The sequence below is a fragment of the Pantherophis guttatus genome, chromosome 15 (genome assembly GCF_059756535.1).
Source record: "Pantherophis guttatus breed Tessera chromosome 15, ASM5975653v1, whole genome shotgun sequence".
Lineage (NCBI taxonomy): Eukaryota > Metazoa > Chordata > Lepidosauria > Squamata > Colubridae > Pantherophis > Pantherophis guttatus.
This window is the reverse complement of record NC_142077.1, coordinates 1,576,353-1,599,911: the sequence shown is the minus strand read 5'-3', so window position 1 is coordinate 1,599,911 and position 23,559 is coordinate 1,576,353. Positions and strand designations below refer to the sequence as shown.

Below are 23,559 nucleotides of genomic sequence, written 5' to 3'. Positions count from 1 at the left end.
AAAATAGAATAGAATAGAATAGAATAGAATAGAATAGAATAGAATAGAAAATAGAAAATAGAAAATAGAAAATAATAGAAAATAGAATAGAATAGAATAGAATAGAATAGAATAGAATAGAAAATAGAAAATAGAAAATAGAAAATAATAGAAAATAGAATAGAATAGAATAGAATAGAATAGAATAGAATAGAATAGAATAGAATAGAAAATAGAAAATAGAAAATAGAAAATAATAGAAAATAGAATAGAATAATAAAATCGGGCAAAAGAGGTCGTAACTCACATTTTTCAAGGCCTCTGTAACTTCAAACGATCATTAAATGGAGTGCTAATAGATGATCCCTTAAATATAAGGCTGGTGCGTGTGGCGGCAGCCAAAACTTTTTTTGATGACGTTTTTGACGTTGGGTGTCCATTTTAGGTCTTGAAATATGGTAGAACCGAGAAATGTGAAGCTCTCTACTGTTGACTCTGTGTTGTCTAGTATTGTGAGAGGTGGAAGTATGGGAGGGTTTCTCCTAAAGTCCACCACCATTTCTACGGTTTTGAGTGTCTTCAGTTCCAGATTGTTCCGGTCGCAGCACGAGGCTAGTTGTTCAACCTCCCGTCTGTGTGCGGATTCATCGTTGTCTGGAATGATGGTGTTGAATGCTGAACTAAAGTCTGCAAAGAGGACCCTTGCGTAGGTCTTTGGAGATTCAAGATGTTGCATTTATATTTTCGTCTATCAATGAAAACTCTCGTTCAACGTGGGTTTTGGCTTGAAATTCTCGGTCTGGGAAAGCCTCCGTTGGGGAAAAGGCATTCTAGAAAATTGGCGTGCCTACATAATGAAGGCTGTAAACAAAAATAATATTTAATCTGCCGGGTGATCTAAACAGTTAAACCCTGAAGTCGGGTGATGTAATCTTCAAGCTGGGAAGGATTCGGAAAAAGTTCAGCCTGTTCTCAAGTTTAGAACATGGGCTGCCCAATTATGTTAAATGCAGGATTTAAAAGATGCCTTTGAAAAGGGATTGAAACACACACCTGTCTCTCGCTGTTAAAAGGACGACGTGGCAAGGTGCATCTCGTCGTGCACCAACGAAAAAGGGAAATTAAACGGGGGCTGCAATTTCCTTGGACCAGATTTCGAGTTTCAATTTCAGCATGGAAATTATATTTGGCCAAGAGTTGTGGATGCTGATATTTTATTTCTGCATTTCGGTCCTGTTTTTAATTCTCGGGTGGATCCTTTACTACGATTATACCAAGATTCATATCCCGCCAGGAATCATCCAGGGGAATAAACTTCGCCTTATCTATCTGTTCATCTGTATTCTTCTCAGACTGGTAAGTCCTTCGATTCTAGCTTCAGTTTGCTGGTTTGTTTGTGGAATTTATATATATGTGTGTGTGTGTGTGTACAATTAATGTATGTATGTATGTATGTATGTATGTATGTATGTATGTATGTATATGTATATGTATATGTATATAAAATTTGATTTATATGCCGCCCTTCTCCGGAGACTCAGGGTGGCTTACAATGTGCTCAGCAATAGCCTTCATCCTTTTGTATATTTTTACAAAGTCAGCTTATTGCCCCCCACAAACTGGGTCCTCGATTTACCTACCTTAGAAAGGATGGAAGGCTCAGTCAACCTTGAGCCTGGCAAGATTCGAACTTACTTTAATTGCAGACAGCTGGTGTTAAATTACAGTGCCTTGTCTGCAGAGCTATCCAGGCTCCTATACTGCCGCTCATTCACACACGGCGACTCAAGGCGGCTTATAGAATGTAAAACCTCCTCTAAAAACTATCAACCTACTAAAAAGAAGAATCGTGGAATAAATTAATATATTAAAATCAATCCGTGGGTTTTTCTGGCTCAACAATAGCATTTTGGTGAGCAGAAATTTGTAAGGAAAACCAAAGTTTCACTTTATCCCAAAGAGGCTTTTATTTTTCCCAAGAGGCAACTGTTTTTTCTTCGAAGACCTTTCACTTCTCATCTAAAGAAGCTTCTTCGGCTCTTCAGGCCAAGAAGCTCAGAGCTTGAAGAAGCTTGGATGAGAAGCAAAACGCCTTCCCGTGGAAAACCAGAGTGTCTAGTTTAACATTTATCTGGGATACTATAAGGTCTCTTGAGCAGGGGGTTGGACTAGAAGACCTCCAAGGTCCCTTCCAGCTCTATTCTGATTGAACTTGCTTTTGATAGCATTTCTCTGGATCTCTCCATGTGATTTCTTTGTTAATTTTTGCACCAAGCAGGGTCTGATCCTGGAAAAACTTGGCATCTGCCGTGAATTTGCAGTATGGAAGTTTGTGATAGATGGAATATTTCCAGCGGGGCCCTGTGAGCTGAGCATCAAGGAAACGCTTTTCGACTCCGTGCCCGTGAGGGTCTATCGGTCCAAAACATCAAATCCTGAGAGCAGACGGGGACTTGTGTGGATTCACGGAGGAGGGGGCATGTTTGGAAGCTTCAGTAAGTTCTCCAAACTATTCTACTAATTCTCACTGCTAGGAAGTTTCTCCTTACTTCTATTAGTATTATATATACCCTGTTTCCCCAAAAATAAGACCCTACCGGAAAATAAGTCCTAGCACGATTTTTCAGGATGCTCGTAATTGAAGCCCTACCCCAAAAATAAGCCCCAGTTAAGCTTGTTAGCCGGATGGACGCATTTTGTACTGTATTTATCAAAAAATAAGACCTAACAAGAAAATAAGCCCTAATGCATTTTTTGGAGCAAAAATTAATATAAGACCCAGTCTTATTTTCAAGGAAACACAGTAGTGATCATTCAAAGTCACAAAAAGGGGACCTTGGTCCCGTTCTTCACACTTATGACCTCTCCTGCATACCCGGGATCAGAAAGAAAGGGGACGTAGGACCGTGTTTTACACTTACGATCTTTCCCGCGTCAAAACGCAAACACTTGGCAATGTGACTCGTACTTACGATGGCCATGGCATCCCAGTGTGTGTCTGTGTGTGTCTCACTTGTGGGTGTCCCCTTTTTGCGACCTTCTGACCAGCCAAGCTGCATTCGCTGAACGACCGGGCGACAAGCTTATCAACTGAGGTGTTTCGCTTAATAACCGAGGTCACCGTTTAAGGATTGATATTATCGCATATTACCATGTTTCACCAAAAATAAGATCCTGTCTTATATTTTTTTTGAACGCCAAAATATGTGCTTGGCCTTATTTTCAGGGATCTCTTATTATTTTGAGGTGTGTGGAGCAAGACTGGCCTCCTCTTGCCATCTTACTTGATTTCCATCTCTGTCTCCCTAACCAGAGGAAATAGCGGAGACTGGCTGTGTATGCGGTTAAATATTTTCGGAGAGGGCTTATTTTCAGGGCGGGGCTTATTTTAGCACATGTGCTCAAAAGCCCGATTGAGCTTATTATTAGGGGATGTCTTATTTTAGGGGAAAGAGGGTATTAGTTTGGCCATGTGAAACTGAGACAAAAATGGTGGTTTTAATATAGATTTTATCTGCCATTTATTATTTTATTCTAGAATTTTAAACTGGATATTCCTCAGGTGTTTTGATTTGTTCGGGACTCTCAACTTTGACTGTAATGAATTTGATTTTTTTGATTTGATTGATCGATAAAGGGGACAGAGAAATGTTTGGGCTAAATGGGAAAAATGGATGTATTCAGTTTTTTCTTAAATATATATTCGTATGTTTTAATATTTCAGAAAGCGTCGAAAGACTGTGTCGTTTCTTTGCCCAGGAAAGTGCCACTGTGGTCGTATGTATCGGGTAATAGTAATAATAATAACAACAAAAATAACAATAACAATGATAATAATAGGAATGTTGTCAGCGTTCCAAATTATGTTCTCCTCCAGCGCTGACATGAATGAAAGAGGGAGAAGCTTTGCTTTAATGCTGAGATTAACTTTTACCTAGTTCCCTGCTCCTTAGTAGTTAGTGTTACCTGGATGACAGAGGGAGGGGGGATATTCCTGTGAAAAGAAAGTGCTTGGGACGAAGAGATGGATCTGCACGATGGCCAATGAGACATTGGGGTTGAAGAACGGAAAGGGAGGGGTTTGGAAGGAGGGGCCAGTTTTGGCTGCACAAAGAGTTCAGGGATGTCGTTCTCCTATTCTTAAATAAAAAAAAGATTCATTAGAAACCTTGCGTTTGAGAATGAAGTTTATTTAAGATAGCAACGAAACCTGACAAATGTCAATGCATTTGAAAGATTTCCTTTTGATTCCCTGTTGGTTTAGATATCTCTTGGCCCCGGAGCATCCCTACCCAGCTCAACAACGCAGCTGCTTTGCGGCCGTATCGTACTTTCTGAAGCACGCGAAGGACTTCGGCGTGGACCCTCAAAGGATCGTGTTGGGTGGAGACAGCAGCGGAGGCACCATCGTGGCGGCCATTTCCCAAAAACTTGTGTTCAGAAAGGATCTGCCCCGGGTCAGGGCCCACGTGTTACTCTACCCTTTCCTCCAAGGTGTGGATTTCAATCTGCCTTCTCACCAGCAAAACCAGTCGGTGCCCCCTTTACTCAAGAGAATGGCGGTCCTTTTGGGCACGTTGTATCTGACCGGAAGGAAAGTGGACATTGATGGCGTGATGGCCAATGCTCACGTTCCGGAACATCTCAGGGCCAAGTACCAGAAATGGATCAGCGCCGAACATATTCCAGAAGAATTTAAACTCCGGGGTTATGTGCCCTTTGTACCCGGTCGCTTTTCTGAAGATCTTTTCAAAGAATGCGAGAGAACTTTTGAACCTGAATTTTCCCCACTCCTGACGGAAGATGCCATCCTCCAACAGTATCCAGAGACGTTCCTTTTAACCTGCGAATACGACATTTTCCGAGACGATGGCCTGCTGTACAAGAAACGGCTGGAAGACAACGGGGTGCCTCTCACCTGGCATCACCTGGAGGATGGATTCCACGGGATCACCATGCTGATAGGATTTGGGCCAATGGAGTTTCCTGGGACGAGGAGGGGTCTCAAAAGTGTCCTCCAATTCCTCGAACGCTGCTAGAAACCCAATGTCCCCCTTCTTCTGCTTTGTTCGTCTTTCCAGCTTGGTGACCTTGCCTGGTGCATGTGTTTGTGTGTGAGTGAGTGGCAGGCACTTCTCTGAAATGGTATAGGGCGTCTTGCTTGAGCAAGGGGATTGGATGCTGTGGTGGCTTGCTCCCAGTTCGGGCGAATTGGTAGTGGCGGGAGGCTTCGTCCACCTGCCCAGACATCATCCAAAACACTCTGTGCCTGCGCAGTAGTGCTGCGCACCCACGTGCTACTGATAGCAAAACCGGTAGCGCAGGGATTTGAAACCTACTACTGGTTGGATGTGAAGACTTTCCAGCTCTCTTCTGATTGATTGATTGAAATGGCAGTGATGGGTAACCTTTTTGCCGTCGGGTGCCAAGAGCGGTGGGGAGCTGGGAGGGGGGGTTGCGCCCCGATTTCGGCCTCGGAGGCCTACCTGAAGTCTCTGGACTTCCGGTGGGCCCGGTAGGCCAGTTTTTTGACCTCCCCAGGTTCCAGAAGTTTTCCTGGAGGCTGGCGAGGGCGAAAAACAGGTTTACGGGGCCCACCGGAAGTCGGGAAATGGGCCGTTTCTGGCCTCCTGAGGGCCTCCGGGGGGGGGGAGGCTGTTTTCACCTTCTGGAGGCTTCAGGTAGGCCTGCTAGGCCCAAAAGGGGGGGGGCTGCATGTGCTCATGCCTGGGGGAACAGGCACGGGGGGCATTGAATTATCGGTGTGGGCACACACACGTGTGACCCCTCCACACACTAGGGTTGCCAGGTCTGCTTCCAAAAAATAGCGGACAAGCGGGGGGGGGGGGGGGTTAAGTAGTAAAAAAATAAAAAAAATTTACAATTAAATTATATATTTTTTTACAAACATTTTAACACGTATTAAAATAATCACTTCAAAACTTTACTTAAAATTCAAAACATCAAATATAATAATATGTAAAATATTAAATTACATTTTACTTTGCTGTCGTGTGCATTTTTTATCTGACTGCGCAGCTTTGATCAATTCTTTGTGTTTAAGGAATAATTCTTTAATTTCAGTACAACGTTGAGACATATTAAAAAATATACAAAGTTTTGAATAAAAAAAAATGTCCACTATTTTGTGAAAAAAAAAAATGGGGAACATAATGTGAAAAAAGTGGACTGTCCACTCAAATAGTGGACACCCGGCAACCCTACGACGCTTTTGGCAGGCGACGGCAAAAAGGTTCGCTATCACTGGTCTACGGTCTCCTGCATGAGGAGAGGGTTGGACTAGAAGACCTCCAAGGTCCCTTCCAGCTCTATTCTGATTGAAAAGGCTGGGTTACTCTTATGATCTTCAGTCCATTGCTTCTTGTCCTGCCTTCTGGTGCTTTGGGGAATAGCTTGACTCCCTCTTCTTTGGGGCAGCCCCTGAGATATTGGAAGACTGCTCTCATGTCTCCCCTGGTCCTTCTCTTCATTAAACTAGATATGCCCAGTTCCTGCAACCCTTCTTCATATGTTTTAGCCTCCCATCCAATGGTGGGATTCAAGTAATTTAACAACCGGTTCTCTGCCCTCATGATTTCTTCCAACTGCCAAACTGCTCAGAAAGTTAACAACCGGTTCTCCCGAAGTGGTGCGAACCGGCTGATCCTCTTTGTTACTCTTCTCTGATCCTCTTTGTTACTCTTCTCTGCACTCTTTCTAGAGTCTCAACATCTTTTTTATAAAATGGTGACCAAAACTGGATCCAGTAATCACATGATCTTGATTCTATCCCTCTGTTAATGCAGCCTAGGATTGCATTACCGTGTTGTTGCATCCCGGCAGATAAAAAGACAAAATACATGTGGGGTTATATTTATTTTATTTTAATGTTCTGCATGTCAACTTGCAAAGCTTTCAAGTTGCCATGAGCAGGAGGGAGGGAGAACTGATAGAGCTGATTGATTTCCCTAACTGAAGCTGCATTCCATACATTCTTCCTGACCGCAATCAGAAGGAGGGTGTTGGATTTCACAGCCAGCCAAAGTGGTTAATTGGAGAATGTGATTTATGACATGGCCAGGGAGGAGGGGAGAGACAGGGTCATAGGGGAACGTAAATCTACGTGGGATTAGTTCTAACTGCATCCGAATATTGCCGAAATGGTGCTCCTAATAAATGACTGTATTTCTTTTGAAGTTTGGCTCATGGCTCATGAATTAATTAGGGACATCTTTCGGAAATTTCACACTGCGTACCTTATGGCTGGTATTGGAGATTGTTCTGGAAACTCCCCGCTTCCTATTTCTGGATTTTGCTCTGGGGCTGGCATCGTGGACGTTATAGGGAAATTTTGCAATATCTTTGATTTTGTAATTCCATGCCTTGGGCCCCAGGTTGTAAGATGTGTTAGGGAGGTGGCACAAAATTAAAACAAATATCCTGATCTCCCGTCTCTGGAGAAGACTCCACCCTTCCCAAGCTGCTACTTCACGTCCACAATCGTCCCTCAGCTTGAGATCTTCCCGGGAATTGGCTAAAGCCTCCACAGATAGCCCTCGACTTAAGTGACCGTTATTAAATGACAACGACATTGAAAATAGGGACTTGGGAGCCGTGGTAGCACAGCAGTTAGAATGCAGGTTTGCAGGCCAACTCTGCCAACTGTCAGGAGTTCGACCCTGACCGGCTCAAGGTTGACTCAGCCTTCCGTCCTTCCGAGGTGGGTAAAGTGAGGACACAGTTGGTTGGGCGTGTGCATGTGTGAAAGGCTGACTCTCTAAGCAGTTTACAAAGTTAGCCTATTGCCCCTAACAATCTGGGTCCTCATTTTACCGACCTCGGAACGTACGGAAGACTGAGTCAAACTTGAGCCGGGCAGGATCGAACTGCCGGCAGTGGGCAGAGCTAGCCTGCCACCCCCGCGCTCTCTAACCGCTGCGCCCACCCACGTCTCTTGATCTTTTTTCTCTTTCATCGTTTCTATTTCCGTTTCTGATTTCATCCCTTGGGGAGACGACGTCAATCTGGGCTCCACGTCCCGGGGACGTTGCAGCTCCCACAAGGAATAGATTGCGTGTTCCTGCCACGTGCAAAGCTGATCGTGATTTTCTAAGGTGTGCAGAAGGATATCACATGCCCCAAAAATAGCACCTGTGGGAATTGGCTGTCCTAATTGATCCTTACCCATTCAGACAAAGATCTGCTCACGTGGTTGCTGATATTAGCGAGCACTGAGTTCTCTGATCCTATCAGCCTCCATACGAAATGAGGATTGCAGGATATGACCGCAATTAACCCTTCTAGTCCATACCAACCCTATCATTAGTCCTGGGGCAAAAACTTCCTTTTCTTAACAATGCTCCAATAGCTCAGGGGCTGCCCCAAAGAAGAGGGGGCAGGGGGGGGGGCAGGTTTTCAGCCTGTTTTCCAAAGCACCAGAAGGCAGGAGAAGAAGCAGCAAAGGATGGGAACTCATCAAGGAGAGAGAAGCAACCTGGAACGAAGGAGGAATTTCCTCACAGTGACAACAATGAACCAGGGGAACTCCTTGCCACCAGAAGTTGTGGGTGCTCCATCACCGGAGGTCTTCAAGAAGAGATTGTGTCAGACTTCGATGCTATCTCAAAATAAATGAATTTCTAAACTGCCAATCTTTAAGGAAATCTTCTCTTTATTTGAGCACAGCAAACCGGATCAGGACTCGATGCGGACAAGACTGACCTTTTGCCCCCCAATCCCTCCCTTTCTGATCCCCAATTATCTGCTTCTCATTGGCTATCTTCCAAGTCACTCTACTGATTTCTTGTCTCGTCATTTCACAGGAATGTCCCCCCCTCCCTTCATTTCCACGACGACCCAGCTTCAAAGGGATTTAGCAGGCAAAAGTTCAGGGCTTATCTCTCTCCACTCTATGCCAGTGGTGAGACGCTGACAGATTGGACAGTCCTTTGTCTGAAATGGTTTAGGCGCCTCCCCTCAGACATTCCTCACTGCCTGGTCCTTCGTTTAGGAGTCTCCATAATGGGTGGGGAGGAGAAGGCCTCCATCTTTGCTAAGGGATGAGAGAACGGACAATGTTATCTTTTGTCATCATCATTTAATGACCCTATAATCCCTTGCGGGGTCTGGAGTCTGGGCAACTGAATGAAGCTAGCAGAATGGTGTTTTTTTTTTAATGGCCGGATGCCTTTCCTGTTGCCAATACAGAGTTTTGTTCAGCAGGTATATTCTCAGTGTGCCCAGAGAGAGAGAGAGAAATATCGGCCTCTACCTAGGATCGAACTCACAGCCTCTTGATTGTGAGGCCAGAGCTGCACCTCTAGGCCGCCGTACCCACTCCACAAGGTTATCTTTTGTGCCTGTTGGGTATTTTTTGTCCCCATCTGGCTCCCACAAGTCCCTGCTCTTCATATCTCCTTTGTGGTATGTTCTCCGCCTCCAAAATATATCTCTATATGTGACACAATCCGTTGACTCCTTTCCAATCTATCAACCATTGCAACATCAGGAAATGAGAAGCGAGCCAGCCAAGGTATAATGTTGGCAATTAAACCCTTATAATAACCGGGTTAAGATTTTTGGCCTCACAACAACCCAGTTAGAGAAGACCGATCCAGCGGTCAGTCCCTCCCACCAGATCTTCTTCTCTGCTTGGTCCTTCTTGTAGGTGTCTCCATAATGGGTGGAGAGGAGAAGGCAGGATTCTCTTTATTAATACCAACCCACTTATATTTCCACATATAGATGGGTTGGCTATATATGGAAATACCTATAGCTACTGGACTCTTCGCAGTCTCTACGGACAAGAGGACAAGCAGCATCCTTCTATTCCAGAACAAGGCGCAATGACTTCCTTCTGGAAGCACCTAGCATGCCTTCTTGTCGGAACTGCCGTCTACCCAGCCATCTTCCTGGTCTCGGTCGTCATCCAATATTCCCAAACGGTGTTTCCTCCTGGGATCGATCAAGCCTTGCAGCTTCGCATGTGTCAAGTGTGGCTCCTTTCGGGCATCCTGTTCGTAAGTTTTCTTTTATTCCTTTTCTCAGGAACTTCGAGGGGTGGGGGGGGGAAATAATCGTTTTGTTATTTCCTTACAAGATTCGAACTGGCCCCGAATCCATCCACGCCGCCGTCAAAAGCCTTTCTTCGCTTCTTGAACAAGAAAAGCTGTGAAACTGACTGGGTCACCTCCCTGTCCAGTTTTGAAAGGGGTTGGGAATTAAGAGGGATTCCTTTCATTTTCTTTTCCTTCATCTCACAGCTGTGTCTGTAAGTGGGCACGTCCCTTTGGAACAGTTGGGACTCATTCAGTCTGAGAATGTGGTTTGAGTTACACCAGGTAGTAAAATCTAAATAGAAGAAGGGGTGGGTGGGGTGGGTGGGAAATGCAATGAAAATCTTTTTTTTTTTTTAATTAATCTGAACTTGGGAGAATCATGCCTCACTATGTCTAAGGAAAAGTTAAATGAAAGTAAAATTTAAGTTAAGGTTGAAGTTATTTATTTATTTATTTATTTATTTATTTATTTATTTATTCATTCATTCATTCATTCATTCATTCATTCATTCATTCATTCATTCATTCATTTATTCATTCAATTTATATACCGCCCTTCTCCTAGTGGACTCAGGGTGGTGCACAGCCAAAACTAAAATACATAACAATACAAAATTTAAAATTAATTAAAAGAATTATATACTTTGGCCCGAATTAAAACAGTGCGAATTAAAACCCATTAACAAATTAAAACTAAACAATTAATAACCATTTAAAAACTAAAAACTAAAAATGCCCTCTGGCTGGGTGACATTTCAATCAATCAGAATAGAGTTGGGAGGGACCTTGGAGGTCTTCTAGTCCAACCCCCTGCTCAAGCAGGATCATTTCAGACAAGTGATTGTCCAGTCTCTTCTTCAAAACCTCCAGTGATGAAGCACCCACAATTTCTGGTGGCAAGTTGCTCCAGGGGTTAATTGTCCTCACTGTTAAGAAATCTCTCCTTAATTCCAGGTTGCTTCTCTCCTTGATGAGTTTCCACCCGTTGCTTCTTGTCCTGCCCTCAGGGGCTTTGGAGAATAAGCTCACCACCCTCTTCTTCCACCCGCTTCAAATACTGGAAAATGCTATCATGTCAGAATAACTAGTCAGAATAGTAAAATTAGCAACACAGTTCTTACTAATAGCTCGCTTTCAGAAGTTGTGAGCGTCTCCCCAAATTAACTTCTTCTCTCCTGTCGTTTGGCCAACAGGGAATTGTTGCAGAGGCGCTGGGCTTGTCCAGTTTGCCTGAAATCATACGGCTGTGGACGAATACAATCAGCCTGTTTAAGGATCCATCCCTGACCATTCGGGACCAGGATTTTGATGGGGTGCCAGTGAGGATCTACTCGCCCAAAACGGAGCCAAAGGCCAAAGGAAAAGCTGTGCTTTTTTGCCATGGTGGAGCTGGCATTGCGGGAAGCATCGGTAAGATGTAATTCCAAGCCAACCTTGGATTGCTAAACCAAGATAGTTGGGGAATCTCAGGGAGATAAACTGGAACACTGAAAAGCATCCCAGTTAATGGCAAATCACTTCCGGATGGTTGGCTACTAAAACACATGTAGATGTTCAGATTCGCCTACGATTCCACTTCATTCAAAATCTCTCTCACTCTCTCTCTCACACACACACAAAGCACCCACAATTTCTGGTGGCGAGTGGTTCCACCGGTTAATTGTTCTCACTGTCAGGAAGTTTCTCCTTAATTCCAGGTTGCTTCTCTCCTTGGTTACTTTCCAACCATTATTTCTTGTCCTGCCTTCTGGTGTTTTGGAAAATAAGTTGAAGCCCTTCAAATACTGGAAGATTGCTCTCATGCCCCCACTAATCCTTTTTTTTAAAGTATCTAGTATCTTTATTTATTGATTAGCCCTTGGGCCATATCGGAGTGCAGAGTTCCAGAAACAAGTTATTACTAAAACGTGAGAAAAGCAATTTAAAATCGAATTGGATAAAATGCAATTTAAAATGAATTCGGAATAAAATACGATTTTAAACTGTCCCATTGGCTTTAAACTGTTCTATAGGTATTGAAATTGATACCTAATTCCTGCAACCGTTCTTCATATGTTAGAGCCTTGGTGGCGCAGCGGACTAAAGTGCTGTTAAGTAGCACTTAGCTGCCTGCAATTACTGCGAGTTCAAATCTCACCAGGCTCAAGGTTGACTCAGCCTTCCATCCTTCCGAGGTAGGTCAAATGAGGACCCGGATTGTGGGGGCAATAAGCTGACTTTGTATTTGGGGGGGGGGGGCAAAAGCCCTACTAAGCAGGTATATACAAAAGTATGAAGGTTATTGCTTAACGCATTGTAAGCCGCCCTGAGTCTCCGGAGAAGGGAGGCATATAAATTGAAACAATAAATAAATAAATATGTTTTATCCTCCAGGACTTTAATCATCCCAGCTGCTCTTCTCTGTACTTTTTCCAAAGTCCCAACGCCGTTTTTTTGTGTGTGTAATGTGGGAACCAAAACTGGATGCAGAATATTCCAGATGTGGCCTTACTAAGGATTTATAAAGCGGTGCTAATACTTCACGTGATTTTGATTCTATGCCTCTGTTTATACAACCAAGGATCGGATTAGCTTTTTTGGCTGCTGCCGCACACGGCTGGCTCAGGTTTAAGGGATCGTCCACTCGGACTCCAAGATCCCTCTCAGCGTTACTGTTTTTGAGGGGTGTCGGCTATTCCTGCCAGTTTAGTGTCATCTGCAAATCTGTTGAGTTCCCCTTCTATTCCAAGTCATCCATGAAGATATTGAAGAGGGACCTATAATGTTGCTGTCAGAGTTACACTGCCCTGAGTCCTTCGGGAAAAGGGCGGTATAGAAATAAAATTATTATTATTCTAGTCCAATTAGTTATGTGCAAGGCATGGTGAAGCAAGAGAAGGTGGATATTTAAATAGAGATAAACAGGGAATATTAATTTCTCTTATTAAACACGGACATTAGGCACAGATTCTATCAGTCATTTGCTTTGCACACTATAATCAAGCCATATCTGCGTTTATGCCAGCCGCACCCAAAGTTTTAGCAATTTTCAATATTGCCACAGCGTTGTCGACGTGACCCAAAGATCGGAATGGGATCTTCTGATCTCTTGCCCTCTGAAAAACGATTCCGAAAGGAAATAGGACAGACTTCAGCAAGAGGCCTGGCAAATAGGGACGTGGGAAGCAAGTTTAAATAATAATAATAATAATGAGATTACAAATTCGGAAACAGGCAAGACAGGATGGCTAAGGGGCTAAAGAGGTAAAAATTACTTTTGAATATACATTAATACTGTATATCAACATTAGTGTTATGTAAGTTAGAAAATTACTTTGTAAATTAGATAACTAGAAGTTATGTGGGGGTACTATTGAATAGATATAAAAATGTGATTAACGATGGAAACTAAAATTAAACACTCCGCGATTAGATAATGAAAATATATATATATTTTAATGAAAACATGTGTATCCATACTAGAAATACAAGGACTGGAAAGAACAGGAATATGAATAGATGTATATTAAATGTTGGAATGATTGTGACTGGTACCAGAAGTGTGCATTTGAGATATTGAATAATGAAAGAAGGAAATATCATGTCTTTGAATATTAGAATAGAACAGAATAGAATAGAAATAGAGAAATAGAATAGAATAGAATAGAATAGAATAGGAATTGAATTGAATTGAATTGAATAACAGAGTTGGAAGGGACCTTGGAGGTCTTCTAGTCCAACCTCCTGCCCAGGCAGGAAACCCTACCTGGATTAGAGTGACATGGGGGGAAAAAAAAAGAGGGTTTAAATAGAGATAGAAATAAGAGGGGAATAATAGTAAAAATAGATATTACAATGTATGGAAGAAGTAGGAGAAAGTTTAGAATTGAAGGACGATAGTAAAAGCTTTGCGTTAAAAAGGTGAAAATGGAATGTATTATCAGGAATAATAATGTTATGTTCATTTGTATTGAAATGTATGATACCCAGGTATCACACCATCCACTCAATGAGATGTATAAAATAACAAACCTATTTAAAAAAAAAAAAAAACGATTCCAAACGCAAATAGGACAGACTTTAGTAAGAGGCCTGGCAAATAGGAAAGCGATTAGTGGACAGCAGCTGTCCTTGGTTACAACAGCTGATCTTCAGCAAACCTTCCTTCCCCCAAGCAGGGAAAAGGGTTTCCAGAAATGAATTCTCATCCATTGTATAACTCATCAATACTCATTTCAGCTATCTATGAAAGATTCCTGCAGTACATTGCCAAAGAGGGGAATTCGACTGTGTTCATAGTTCGGTGAGTATTACCTCCATTGTCTCATTAATCTGCAGTAGGTCTTGGACAAGTCGCCGTGGCCAATTCGCGGTGCAGATAACTCGCCGCGGGCCAAGAGTGACACTAATATCAACGAAACGATGAAATAGAAATTGTTAAAAGAAAGGAAGGCTGCCAAAGGAGGGACCAAATGAAACACGAATGACAAAAAAGTTAAAAATATGTTTTAAAAAATTAGAAAAATTAGAAGATTCCAAGATTCCCTTCCAACTCTATTCTCATTGATTGATAATTAAAAAAAACTATCACCACCATATTACAAAACGAGGGAAAGACTGAGCTCGTCACTGTACCCAATTGGATCAGGAATCCATAATCGGTCGTTTTCTCCTTTCAGGTATAGACTTGGGCCGGAGAACCCTTATCCAGCTCAGTACGATGACTGTCTGAAGGCGACTGTCTTCCTCATGAAACACGCAGAAGATTACGGGGTGGACAGCTCCCGTATTATCATTGCTGGAGACAGCTTCGGGGGTACATTGGCCACACGTATCTGCCAGTTACTAGTGGACCGGAGTGACCTTCCCAAGGTTCACGCCCAAGTGTTGATCTACCCCGTTCTTCAAGGCCTGGATTTCTCCTTGCCATCCTATCAGCAGAACTGCAAAAGTCCCTTCTTGTGGCGTAAGATAGTTCCCTTCTTGGGCTGCTATTACTTTAACAAGCCCACTTCTCTTGCGGACAGTATTCTGAAAAGCAGTCACGTTCCTGAGGCCACCCGTCTGAAGTACCAGAAGTGGTTGAGCGCTGACAACATCCCGGAACAGTTCAAAGCCAGAGGCTACACGCCTCCAGAGCCATCCTCGTCTCATTTTAACCCTCGGTTGCACGAAGAAATTAAAGAGATGCTCACCGAAACCTGCTCGCCGTTGCTCACCGAGGATGCGGTGATCTCCAAGCTCCCTCAGACCTTCTTGCTGACCTGCGAGTATGATGTCCTTCGCGACGACGGGTTGTTGTACATGAAGCGACTGACGGACAATCGTGTGCCGGTAACCTGGAGCCACATAGAGAAGGGCCTGCATGGGATGGTCTTGCTCTATGGGTTTTGGATCCGATCCCCTCTGCCGACCAACAAGATGGTGCACGATATCACCGATTTTATCCGACGCTTGTGAGGCCAAAAACAAAACCAATGTCGCATTTTGATCTTCTTTCCGGGGGAATCCGGTGGCCTAGACTCGTGGACCCCTTAGGATAAACTGGTTAGATCCTGGTCAATGAACCTCAAATGTAGCTCTTAAAATCAATCTGACTTCTCCATTCTGTGTTTTATTATTCTATATTCTATATTCTATATTCTATATTCTATATCCTATATCCTATATCCTATATCCTATCCTATCCTATCCTATCCTATTCTTATTCTTATTCTTTCTCGCTGCAGGACAATTCAACAATTCAATGTAATTATTTAAAATAATTTTTTAAAAAATAATTTTTAATTTTTATCATTCACATTTCATTCTGCCCCTCCTTTGGCACCCTTCCTTTTATGATTCTATTCCACCATTTCTTCGATAGTAGTGTAACTTTCCTGCCGCGGCGAGTTGTCCTAAACCTGTAAGATTCAACGTTGTATTCAATTTTCAACCTGCTTCATAGCTTAGGTTACAAAAACATTTATTGATTTCTCCCACGTACAAGTATTACTCCGACGTCATAAATCCGCTTGAGTTGTTCCTAACGTCACTTTCAAACTGGATGTACTTCATTCAATGGACGCGTTCCTCTGTATTTGTGCGCAGAGCTGTTTTTGTCCTAGAAAATATTGTTCTTAGGCAAGTTGGAAACAACGTATTTTGCTTTCCAGTCTGACCATCCCACGGTAGTCAAAATATGTAATTCTTTGAACAAATCCAAAGCGAATTGAGAAAAAAAAGAAAGAAATTTCTTTTCTTTTGCCCTAAACAATTTGACGCAATGTTTGTTAACGTAATATGAATTTTCAGCCGCTTCATTTCTTCAAAACTTTTCAGACATACTGTAGCCTAAATGTACTTAACTGATTTAAAGGTTTAATGCAAAGTCTTGCTAAGCCTGCAATTAAAATTCCTCATCTTCTTTTCCATCTCAGGAACCTTTCCATCTCTGGAAAAATAATATCCGTTTGCATTTTAGAATAAATATCCTCTTTCTCAGCACTGGGCGGCTCTGAATCGGGAATCATTTCAGCTGCAAAACTACCTTCAAAGAAGGAAAAAAGAAGAGAAACCATTAAATCACAACAGCTTATTCAAACATATTAATCATATTTTAAACTTTATTGTGTGGACGTGATTGCCCGCATATCTTCTCAATCAATAAATCCCAACCACGGAATTCCCAACCTATCTTAAAAAGGTTAAATGATGGCAACGGGACCGTTATTAAGTTCAATCAATTAAGTTTATTAAAACTGAGACGTTTTGTTATTTTCATTTTGCCCGAAGACGTAATAAATAAATAAATAAATTTACAAAATAATTTGTAAATCCAGTTGCCATGATTGAACTTTTTGAGATACTTTTGGCCGGGATGATTTGAGCGTTCAATTCGTGTGAAAATCCCAACAGTTTCCAACATTTATGTACTGGCTACCAATTTTCTTCCCTAAGAAAAAGATTTCAGCTTTCGTTGGCTTTATGAAACAAAATGATTTCCTGAACATCCCCCAAATATAACGTTAAGTGTAAAAACGGGAGCAGAAAAATAACTTCAATTAAAAAATAGAACTATCACTCAGTTTGGGGTGAAATAAATGCTCAGCATCCACTGGCGTTTCCCAGTGTCCTCAACGTACGACCACAATTGATCCCGAAATGTAGGTTGCTAAGTGAAACATTTGTTAAGCGAGTTAAAAGCAAAAAGACCCACCTTGTTCGCCGCTTCCAATGCGTTTATCAGAGCCTGTAACTCTTCTTTATTCATTTCCACGGAGATAAATTTGAGGTCCCCATCTTTAGACAAATCCAGATCAAGGTTTAAAAGCGGCATCTGGAGCATGGACAATTTGTCACTAGAAAGGGCGAGCTGCGTAGGGAAGCAAAAACGACACAATTAAGACTTGGGTTGTTTTTTTTTAATCAGAAGAGATGAGAAAAATAATAATTAGCAGTCGTTTTAAGGTCATAACGTGAGAGCTGAAAGGAACTCCCAGTACATGTAAATGGGAAATCTAGTTTGCATTCAGCCTATAACTCTATATCTATCTATCTATCTATCTATCTATCTATCTATCTATCTATCCATCCATCCATCCATCCATCCATCCATCCATCCATCTATCATCTATCTATCTATCTATCACCTATCTATCTATCTATCTATCTATCTATCTATCTATCTATCTATCTATCTATCTATGTGTTCTGCCCCAGCTACGGACCCCAAAGAATGCAGCACACACAAAGTCCGTACAAACTATCTATCTATCTATCTATCTATCTATCTATCTATCTATCTATCCATCCATCCATCCATCCATCATCTATCTATCTATCTATCTATCTATCTATCTATCTATCTATCATCTATCTATCTATCTATCTATCTATCTATCTATCTATCTATCTATCTATCTATCTATGTGTTCTGCCCCAGCTACGGACCCCAAAGAATGCAGCATACACAAAGTCCGTACAAACTATCCATCTATCTATCTATCTATCTATCTATCTATCTATCTATCCATCCATCCATCCATCTATCATCTATCTATCTATCTATCTATCTATCTATCTATCTATCTATCTACCTATCTCCCCCCATTCATCCATCTTTCTATCTCTATCCATCCATCCATTCATCCATCCATCATCTCTAGTTCTATCTCTATATATGTCTCTGTCTCTCTATATCTATCTATCTACCTACCTACCTACCTACCTACCTTGTTTCCCCCAAAATAAGACATCCCCTGATAATAAGCCTAATCGGGTTTTTGAGTGCATGGCAATAAAGTCAAGCATTTATTTCAGGGTTTAAAAAAATATAAGACGGTCTTATTTTCGGGGAAACACGGTATCTATCTATCTGTCTGTCTGTCTCTCTCTCTCTCTCTATCAATCATCTACTGTATTTATATATCTGTCTGTCTGTCTATCTATCTATCTATCTATCCCATCCATCCATCTCTTCTCTTTCATTCCTCCCTCCCTCCCTCCCACCCACCTATCATCTATTGATCATCTATCATCCATCTACCTACCTATCCCATCCACCCACCCACCCATCATCCATCCATCCATCCATCCATCCATCCATCCATCCATCCATCCATCTATCTATCTATCTATCTATCTATCTATCTATCTATCTATCTAACAGCTCCTCTTTTTTTCTTTTTTCTTTTTTGAGTTTAAAAATGGTAAACGCAGGAGCTTTTAACCTGTCAGTCCTCAATTGATTTCCCTCAATTGAGGTTCTCAGATTTGGGGATTCCTAGAAATATTATGCAGACAAGAATAAGCAGATTGGCCTCTCACCTTGAGCTGCCAATCAAAATTCAGGAGCTGGGAAGAACAAATAGCATTTGTTTTCCCAACCAGGGCTTGCCTGATATCAGGTTTTCTGGCTTTCAAGCAAGTCAGCGCTGCTCTTTGAGTGTCGGGATTTAACTCCGCCAACGGCCGAACAGCCTACAAAGAAAAGAAAGAATTAGCGGTAAAAACAATGTCGCAGTTATTAAGTGAATTGATTTTTAAGTGAATTTATCTTCCAGTATTTGAGGGGCTGCCACAGAAAAAAGGAGGGGGGTCAAGCTATTCTCCAAGGCACCCAAAGGCCAGACAAGGAATCATGGATGGAAACTGACCAAGGAGAGATTCAACCTGGAAATAAGGAGAAATTTTCTGACATTGAGAGCAATCAACCCATGGAACAGAAGTTGCCTTCAGAAGTTGTGGGAGCTTCATCCCTGGAGGATTTCAAGAAGAGACTGGACTGCCATCTTTCAAAATGGTGTAGGGCCTCCTGCTTGGGTGGGGGGTTAGACTAGATGACCTACAAGATCCCTTCCAACTCTGTTAATCTAATCTAATCTAATCTAATCTAATCTAATCTAATCTAATCTAATCTAATCTAATCTTAGATTTACGCGTAAATCAACAAAGTTCTCCTCCATAAACCAAGCTTTGCTTTATAATGATCTTAAAATTATTTTCTTTTCTATGAAATAAATTTCGAGTCAACCAGCCGAATCGAGTCCTTCTCTCTCTCTTTTTTTTTAAATCCCCGGATGTTTCTACCTCTTCCTCCGAAAGATCTTTTCCAACCGTTTCCCTGAAATACGAGGCCGTTTGTTCGAGCACCTCCATCCATTCTGTTAAATTCCAAACGGCATCGTAGTCACGATACCGGGGGAAAACGTGGCCACACAGCCCGTCGATGACTTTGTGAAAGAACTGCAAGAAATGAAGCATAAACAAAGAGATGAGTTTCCTCAGGGCCACGACTCGGTACAGGTAGTCCTTGACTTACAACTGCTCGTTTAGTGACCGTTTGGAGTTACAATGGCACTGGGGGGAAAAGGGACAATTTTTGATACTTATGACCCAAAATTCGGACGCTTGGCAACTGACTCGTATTATTTATTTATTTATTTATTTATTTATTTATTTATTTATTTATTTATTTATTTATTTATTTATTTATTTATTTATTTATTTATTTATTTATTTATTTTTTATTTTTTAATTTCTATACCGCCTTTCTCCCGTAGGACTCAAGGCGGTGTACAGTCAAGAAAAATATAGACACACAAACATCATAAAATTGCTAATTAAACTTATTACTTAGTTTATGACGGTTGCCATGACCCCCGGGGATGTGTGTATAACATGCTCTCCTTTTGCAACCTTCAGACAAGCCGAGTCAACGGGAAAGCCCGATTCACTTAACAACCAGGTTACTCGTTTAACGGCCGCAGTGATTCGCTGAACAAAGGTGGCAAGAAAGGCGATAAAATGGGGAGGGTGGGGAATTCACTTAAATGTTTCGCTTAGCAACAGAAATGTTGGGCTCCATTGCAGTCGTACGTCGAGGACTACCTGCAAGGCATGAGTCGAAAGTCTTTCTTTCTTTCAGTTCATAATAATTCCAGGATCATCATTTATATTAAGGAATAAATAGACAAATTTATTTTTTCGTTCAGTGTTGGGTAACTTTTAAATCGATGAGGTCAGCCACTCCTGAGCCAATACTTACTTACTTACTAATTTATTTATTATTATTATTATTATTAATAATAATAATAATAATAATGTCAGTGGTATTTGTGATGCATTTTTGAATGTTCAGTTGACTGAGTTTCATATTTAATTAAATAATAATAATAATAATAATAATAATATTAAACATTAAAAATGCATCACAAATACCATTGATATTATTATTAATCATCATCATCATCTCTCCAAAAGGGGAAAAAAAGAGATGCAAATGCAAGAAATAGGGGGTTGGACTAAATGACCTCCAAGGTCCCCTCCAACTCTGTTATTCCAATGCAGCAAGGATGCTACAGGAATTTTTTTTTTAAAAAAAACCCTACTACGCATGTGCAAAAAAAAAAAAGCAGCCCACACGCGCGCATGCGCACACTCATGCACACGTTCAGATGCGCGCGAACCGTTCTGCGCATGGGCAGCTAGCTTCGAGCGTTCGATGCCCGGACTGAGGAAAAATGAATGCTCCGCTGATGCGGAAACCCCGATAGGCCATCCGACCGTCATAAAGTCCCTTTCCGTCCTCACCTTCGCTGTCTCAGCCTCCGGCAATTTCTCCAAGAGCTTCATCTTCCCGTGCGCAGGCGCCAAGAGTCGAGGCGGGGTCCGCCTGGCTCGCTTTTCCGCTTCGTCGCGCGCATGCGTAGTTTCCTGCGACGGAAGCAGCGGAGTAGGCCAGCCGTTTCTGCGCAGGCGCAGCGTTTGGCCGGCGGGAGGAGGAGCCTCGTCGACACGTGACGAGCATTGCATCCCGGGAATTGTAGTTTTGTGGCACCAAATGTGGCTTGCATTAGCCTATTGTGCCAATGTCAAAGCTTTATTGCTCATTTATTGCTTTATTGCTTATACTGTAATCCACAAATAACATTACAATGCAGGCAGTCCTCGCCTTAACGACAGTTCGATTAGTGACCGTTCAAAGTTATAACGGCACTGAAAAAAATGACTTAGGGGTGTTTTTCACAGTTATGACCGTTGCAGCATCCCACGCTTAGCAACTGACTCATACTTACGACAGTCACAGTGTCCCGGGGTCTCGTGCCCCCCCCGTTTGCGACCTTCCGACGAGCAAAATCAACGGGAAAGCCTGATTCACTTAACAACCGCGTTGCTAACTTTTAACAACTGCCGCGATTCACTTACCGACGGCGCCAAGGAAGGTCGCAAAATGGGGCAAAACTCACTTAGCGAACGTCGCGCTTAGGAACATACATTTCAAAATTTCCGACCACTGGTTCCTACTTAACGACGGTTGCTGTGTCTCAACGTCATGGGATTCCCCCTTTTGCGACCTTCTCAGAAAGCCGATGGTTCACTTAACAACCGTTTTTGTGCTCATTTGACTTTGTTTAGTGACCGTTCGAAGTTAACGACGGCCCTGGAAAAAAAAGGTTGACTTAGGGCCGTTTTTCACCCTTAAAACCATGGAAAGGTGATCAAAATTCAACCGATTCGTATTTACGACGGTCGCAGCCACGCGATCCCCGTTTTTGACCTTCCAGCGAGCAAAATCCATGGGGAAGCCAGGTTCTCTGAGCCAGCGTGTGACTAACTTCACAACCGCTTAACAACGGTGGTACGTAACACGGGGCAAAACTCACTTAACAAATTTCTCACTTAGCAACGTAAATATTGGGCCGAGCGTTGAGGTCCGCCTGTATTTGCAAAGCGGGAGGACACATGTCAGCCTGCAGAACCTAGGAGAGCCAACTTGTGATTACACAATCCATTGTCTAACTCTTCTAGAACGTTCACCACAATGGACATCAGTTGCTGGTTCCGAAGTTTCTCCGAGTTGGATGCCCATGGTGCCACATGCAAAGATTTTCAGCCACCATGGTTTAAATCTTCTGTTTTCTTCTGTAAAAACTTTTATTGGCAGTAAAGCCTAAACAAGTGAGTTCCTGTATTATTATTATTATTTACTTTATTTATTAAACATGAAACTCAAGTCAACTGAACATTCATAAATGCATCACAAATACCATTGACTGGTGCTGATGGTTGATAGGGGTTGCTGCCAGCGTCCCAGGGATCAACCAAGAATCTTCTTAAGATGTACGATGTTCCGAGTAGCGCAGTTTTTTGCAGTTCCGCTGGTGTTATTGCAGGAAGCTGCAATTTGTTGATGTATCTTATAAAATTCTTGGACATGGTACCAAGTGCCCCAATGACGATGGGTATCACTCTTGCATGTTTCATCCATAGTCGTGTAGTTTCGATGGCCAGGTATTTTGTGATTTTTTTCCAGTTCTTTTTCTTCGCCCCTGGCGTCTCCTGGTACAGCGATATCAGTAAATAATAATAAATAATTAATAATAATAATAGTAGTAGCAACAACAACAACAACAACAACAATAATAATAATAATACTCGGAACAGCTTACATCCTCCGACGATACCTTAACAGTTCCTAGGTCCTTGGTTAGGACTTGAGCTGCTGAGCTATTAACCAGCCTCAAAGGCTGTGAATCTCACTAAAGATTAACTAATAATAATAATAATAATAATAATAATAATTTACATCCTCCGATGATACCTTAACAGTTCCTAGGTCCTTGGTTAGGACTCGAGCTGCTGAGCTATTAACCAGCCTCAAAGGCTGTGAATCTCACTAAAGATTAACCAATAATAATAATAATAATACTATTGTTGTAATATGTATTGTTATTGTTGTTATTAGCCTGCTTTTTTCAGCTATCATTGTGAGTCTTTTCTACGGGATCAGACGTGGGCAAAGCCCTACCTTGTACAAGATAACAATCACACAATGGGAAGGGACCTTGGAGGTCTTCTAGTCCAACCCCCTGTTCAGACAGGAAGTCCTATACCGTTCCAGACAAATGGTTCTCCAATCTCTTCTTAAAAACCTCCACTAATGGAGCACCCACAACTTCTGGAGTAAGAACTCAATACCTCCAGAGGAGTGCGCGTACAAAAATGGATCCAAGAAATATTAAAGGAGGATATTAATTTCTATCTCCTGGGAGTGCTAAAA

General features: G+C 42.0%; 3 protein-coding genes across 4 annotated transcripts; 2 read left to right on the top strand and 1 right to left on the bottom strand.

The window, feature by feature from the left end:
• Positions 1 to 1,152: 1,152 nt before the first annotated feature.
• LOC148111841 (arylacetamide deacetylase-like 4) lies at positions 1,153 to 5,086 on the top strand. Its single transcript, XM_087879250.1, has 4 exons — positions 1,153 to 1,335; positions 2,258 to 2,474; positions 3,704 to 3,767; positions 4,244 to 5,086. The coding sequence occupies exons 1-4, from the start codon at positions 1,153 to 1,155 to the stop codon at positions 5,016 to 5,018; spliced, it is 1,239 nt and encodes a 412-aa protein (XP_087735376.1). The 3' UTR covers positions 5,019 to 5,086.
• A 4,738-nt stretch (positions 5,087 to 9,824) lies between these two features.
• LOC117656619 (arylacetamide deacetylase-like 4) lies at positions 9,825 to 15,476 on the top strand. Its single transcript, XM_087879383.1, has 4 exons — positions 9,825 to 9,998; positions 11,231 to 11,447; positions 14,256 to 14,319; positions 14,696 to 15,476. Exons 1-4 carry the CDS (start codon positions 9,825 to 9,827, stop codon positions 15,474 to 15,476), a joined length of 1,236 nt encoding a protein of 411 aa, XP_087735509.1.
• COMMD8 (COMM domain containing 8) lies at positions 13,451 to 21,244 on the bottom strand. Of its 2 annotated transcripts, none has more exons than XM_087879248.1 (5): positions 21,090 to 21,244; positions 19,587 to 19,742; positions 18,825 to 18,977; positions 17,215 to 17,370; positions 13,451 to 16,541 (listed from the first exon to the last, which is right to left on the bottom strand). In XM_087879248.1, exons 1-5 carry the CDS (start codon positions 21,129 to 21,131, stop codon positions 16,530 to 16,532), a joined length of 519 nt encoding a protein of 172 aa, XP_087735374.1. In that variant the 5' UTR covers positions 21,132 to 21,244; the 3' UTR covers positions 13,451 to 16,529. The 2 variants fall into 2 exon arrangements, with proteins under 2 accessions (XP_087735374.1, XP_087735373.1); XM_087879247.1 differs by having other exon boundaries at positions 13,451 to 16,545; positions 21,090 to 21,232.
• Between the last annotated feature and the right edge of the window lie 2,315 nt (positions 21,245 to 23,559).

Coding starts and splice junctions, on each gene's coding strand:
- LOC148111841 (XM_087879250.1), top strand. CDS start 1,153: ATGGAAATTATATTTGGCCAAGAGTTGTGGATGCTGATATTTTATTTC. Junction 1,336..2,257: donor TCTGTATTCTTCTCAGACTG/GTAAGTCCTTCG, acceptor TGCACCAAGCAG/GGTCTGATCCTGGAAAAACT. Junction 3,768..4,243: donor ACTGTGGTCGTATGTATCGG/GTAATAGTAATA, acceptor CTGTTGGTTTAG/ATATCTCTTGGCCCCGGAGC.
- COMMD8 (XM_087879247.1), bottom strand. CDS start 21,131: ATGAAGCTCTTGGAGAAATTGCCGGAGGCTGAGACAGCGAAG. Junction 19,743..21,089: donor CGGAGGCTGAGACAGCGAAG/GTGAGGACGGAA, acceptor CATTTCTTGCAG/TTCTTTCACAAAGTCATCGA. Junction 17,371..18,824: donor ATTTTGATTGGCAGCTCAAG/GTGAGAGGCCAA, acceptor TTCCCTACGCAG/CTCGCCCTTTCTAGTGACAA.
- LOC117656619 (XM_087879383.1), top strand. CDS start 9,825: ATGACTTCCTTCTGGAAGCACCTAGCATGCCTTCTTGTCGGAACTGCC. Junction 9,999..11,230: donor TCCTTTCGGGCATCCTGTTC/GTAAGTTTTCTT, acceptor TTTGGCCAACAG/GGAATTGTTGCAGAGGCGCT. Junction 14,320..14,695: donor TCGACTGTGTTCATAGTTCG/GTGAGTATTACC, acceptor TTCTCCTTTCAG/GTATAGACTTGGGCCGGAGA.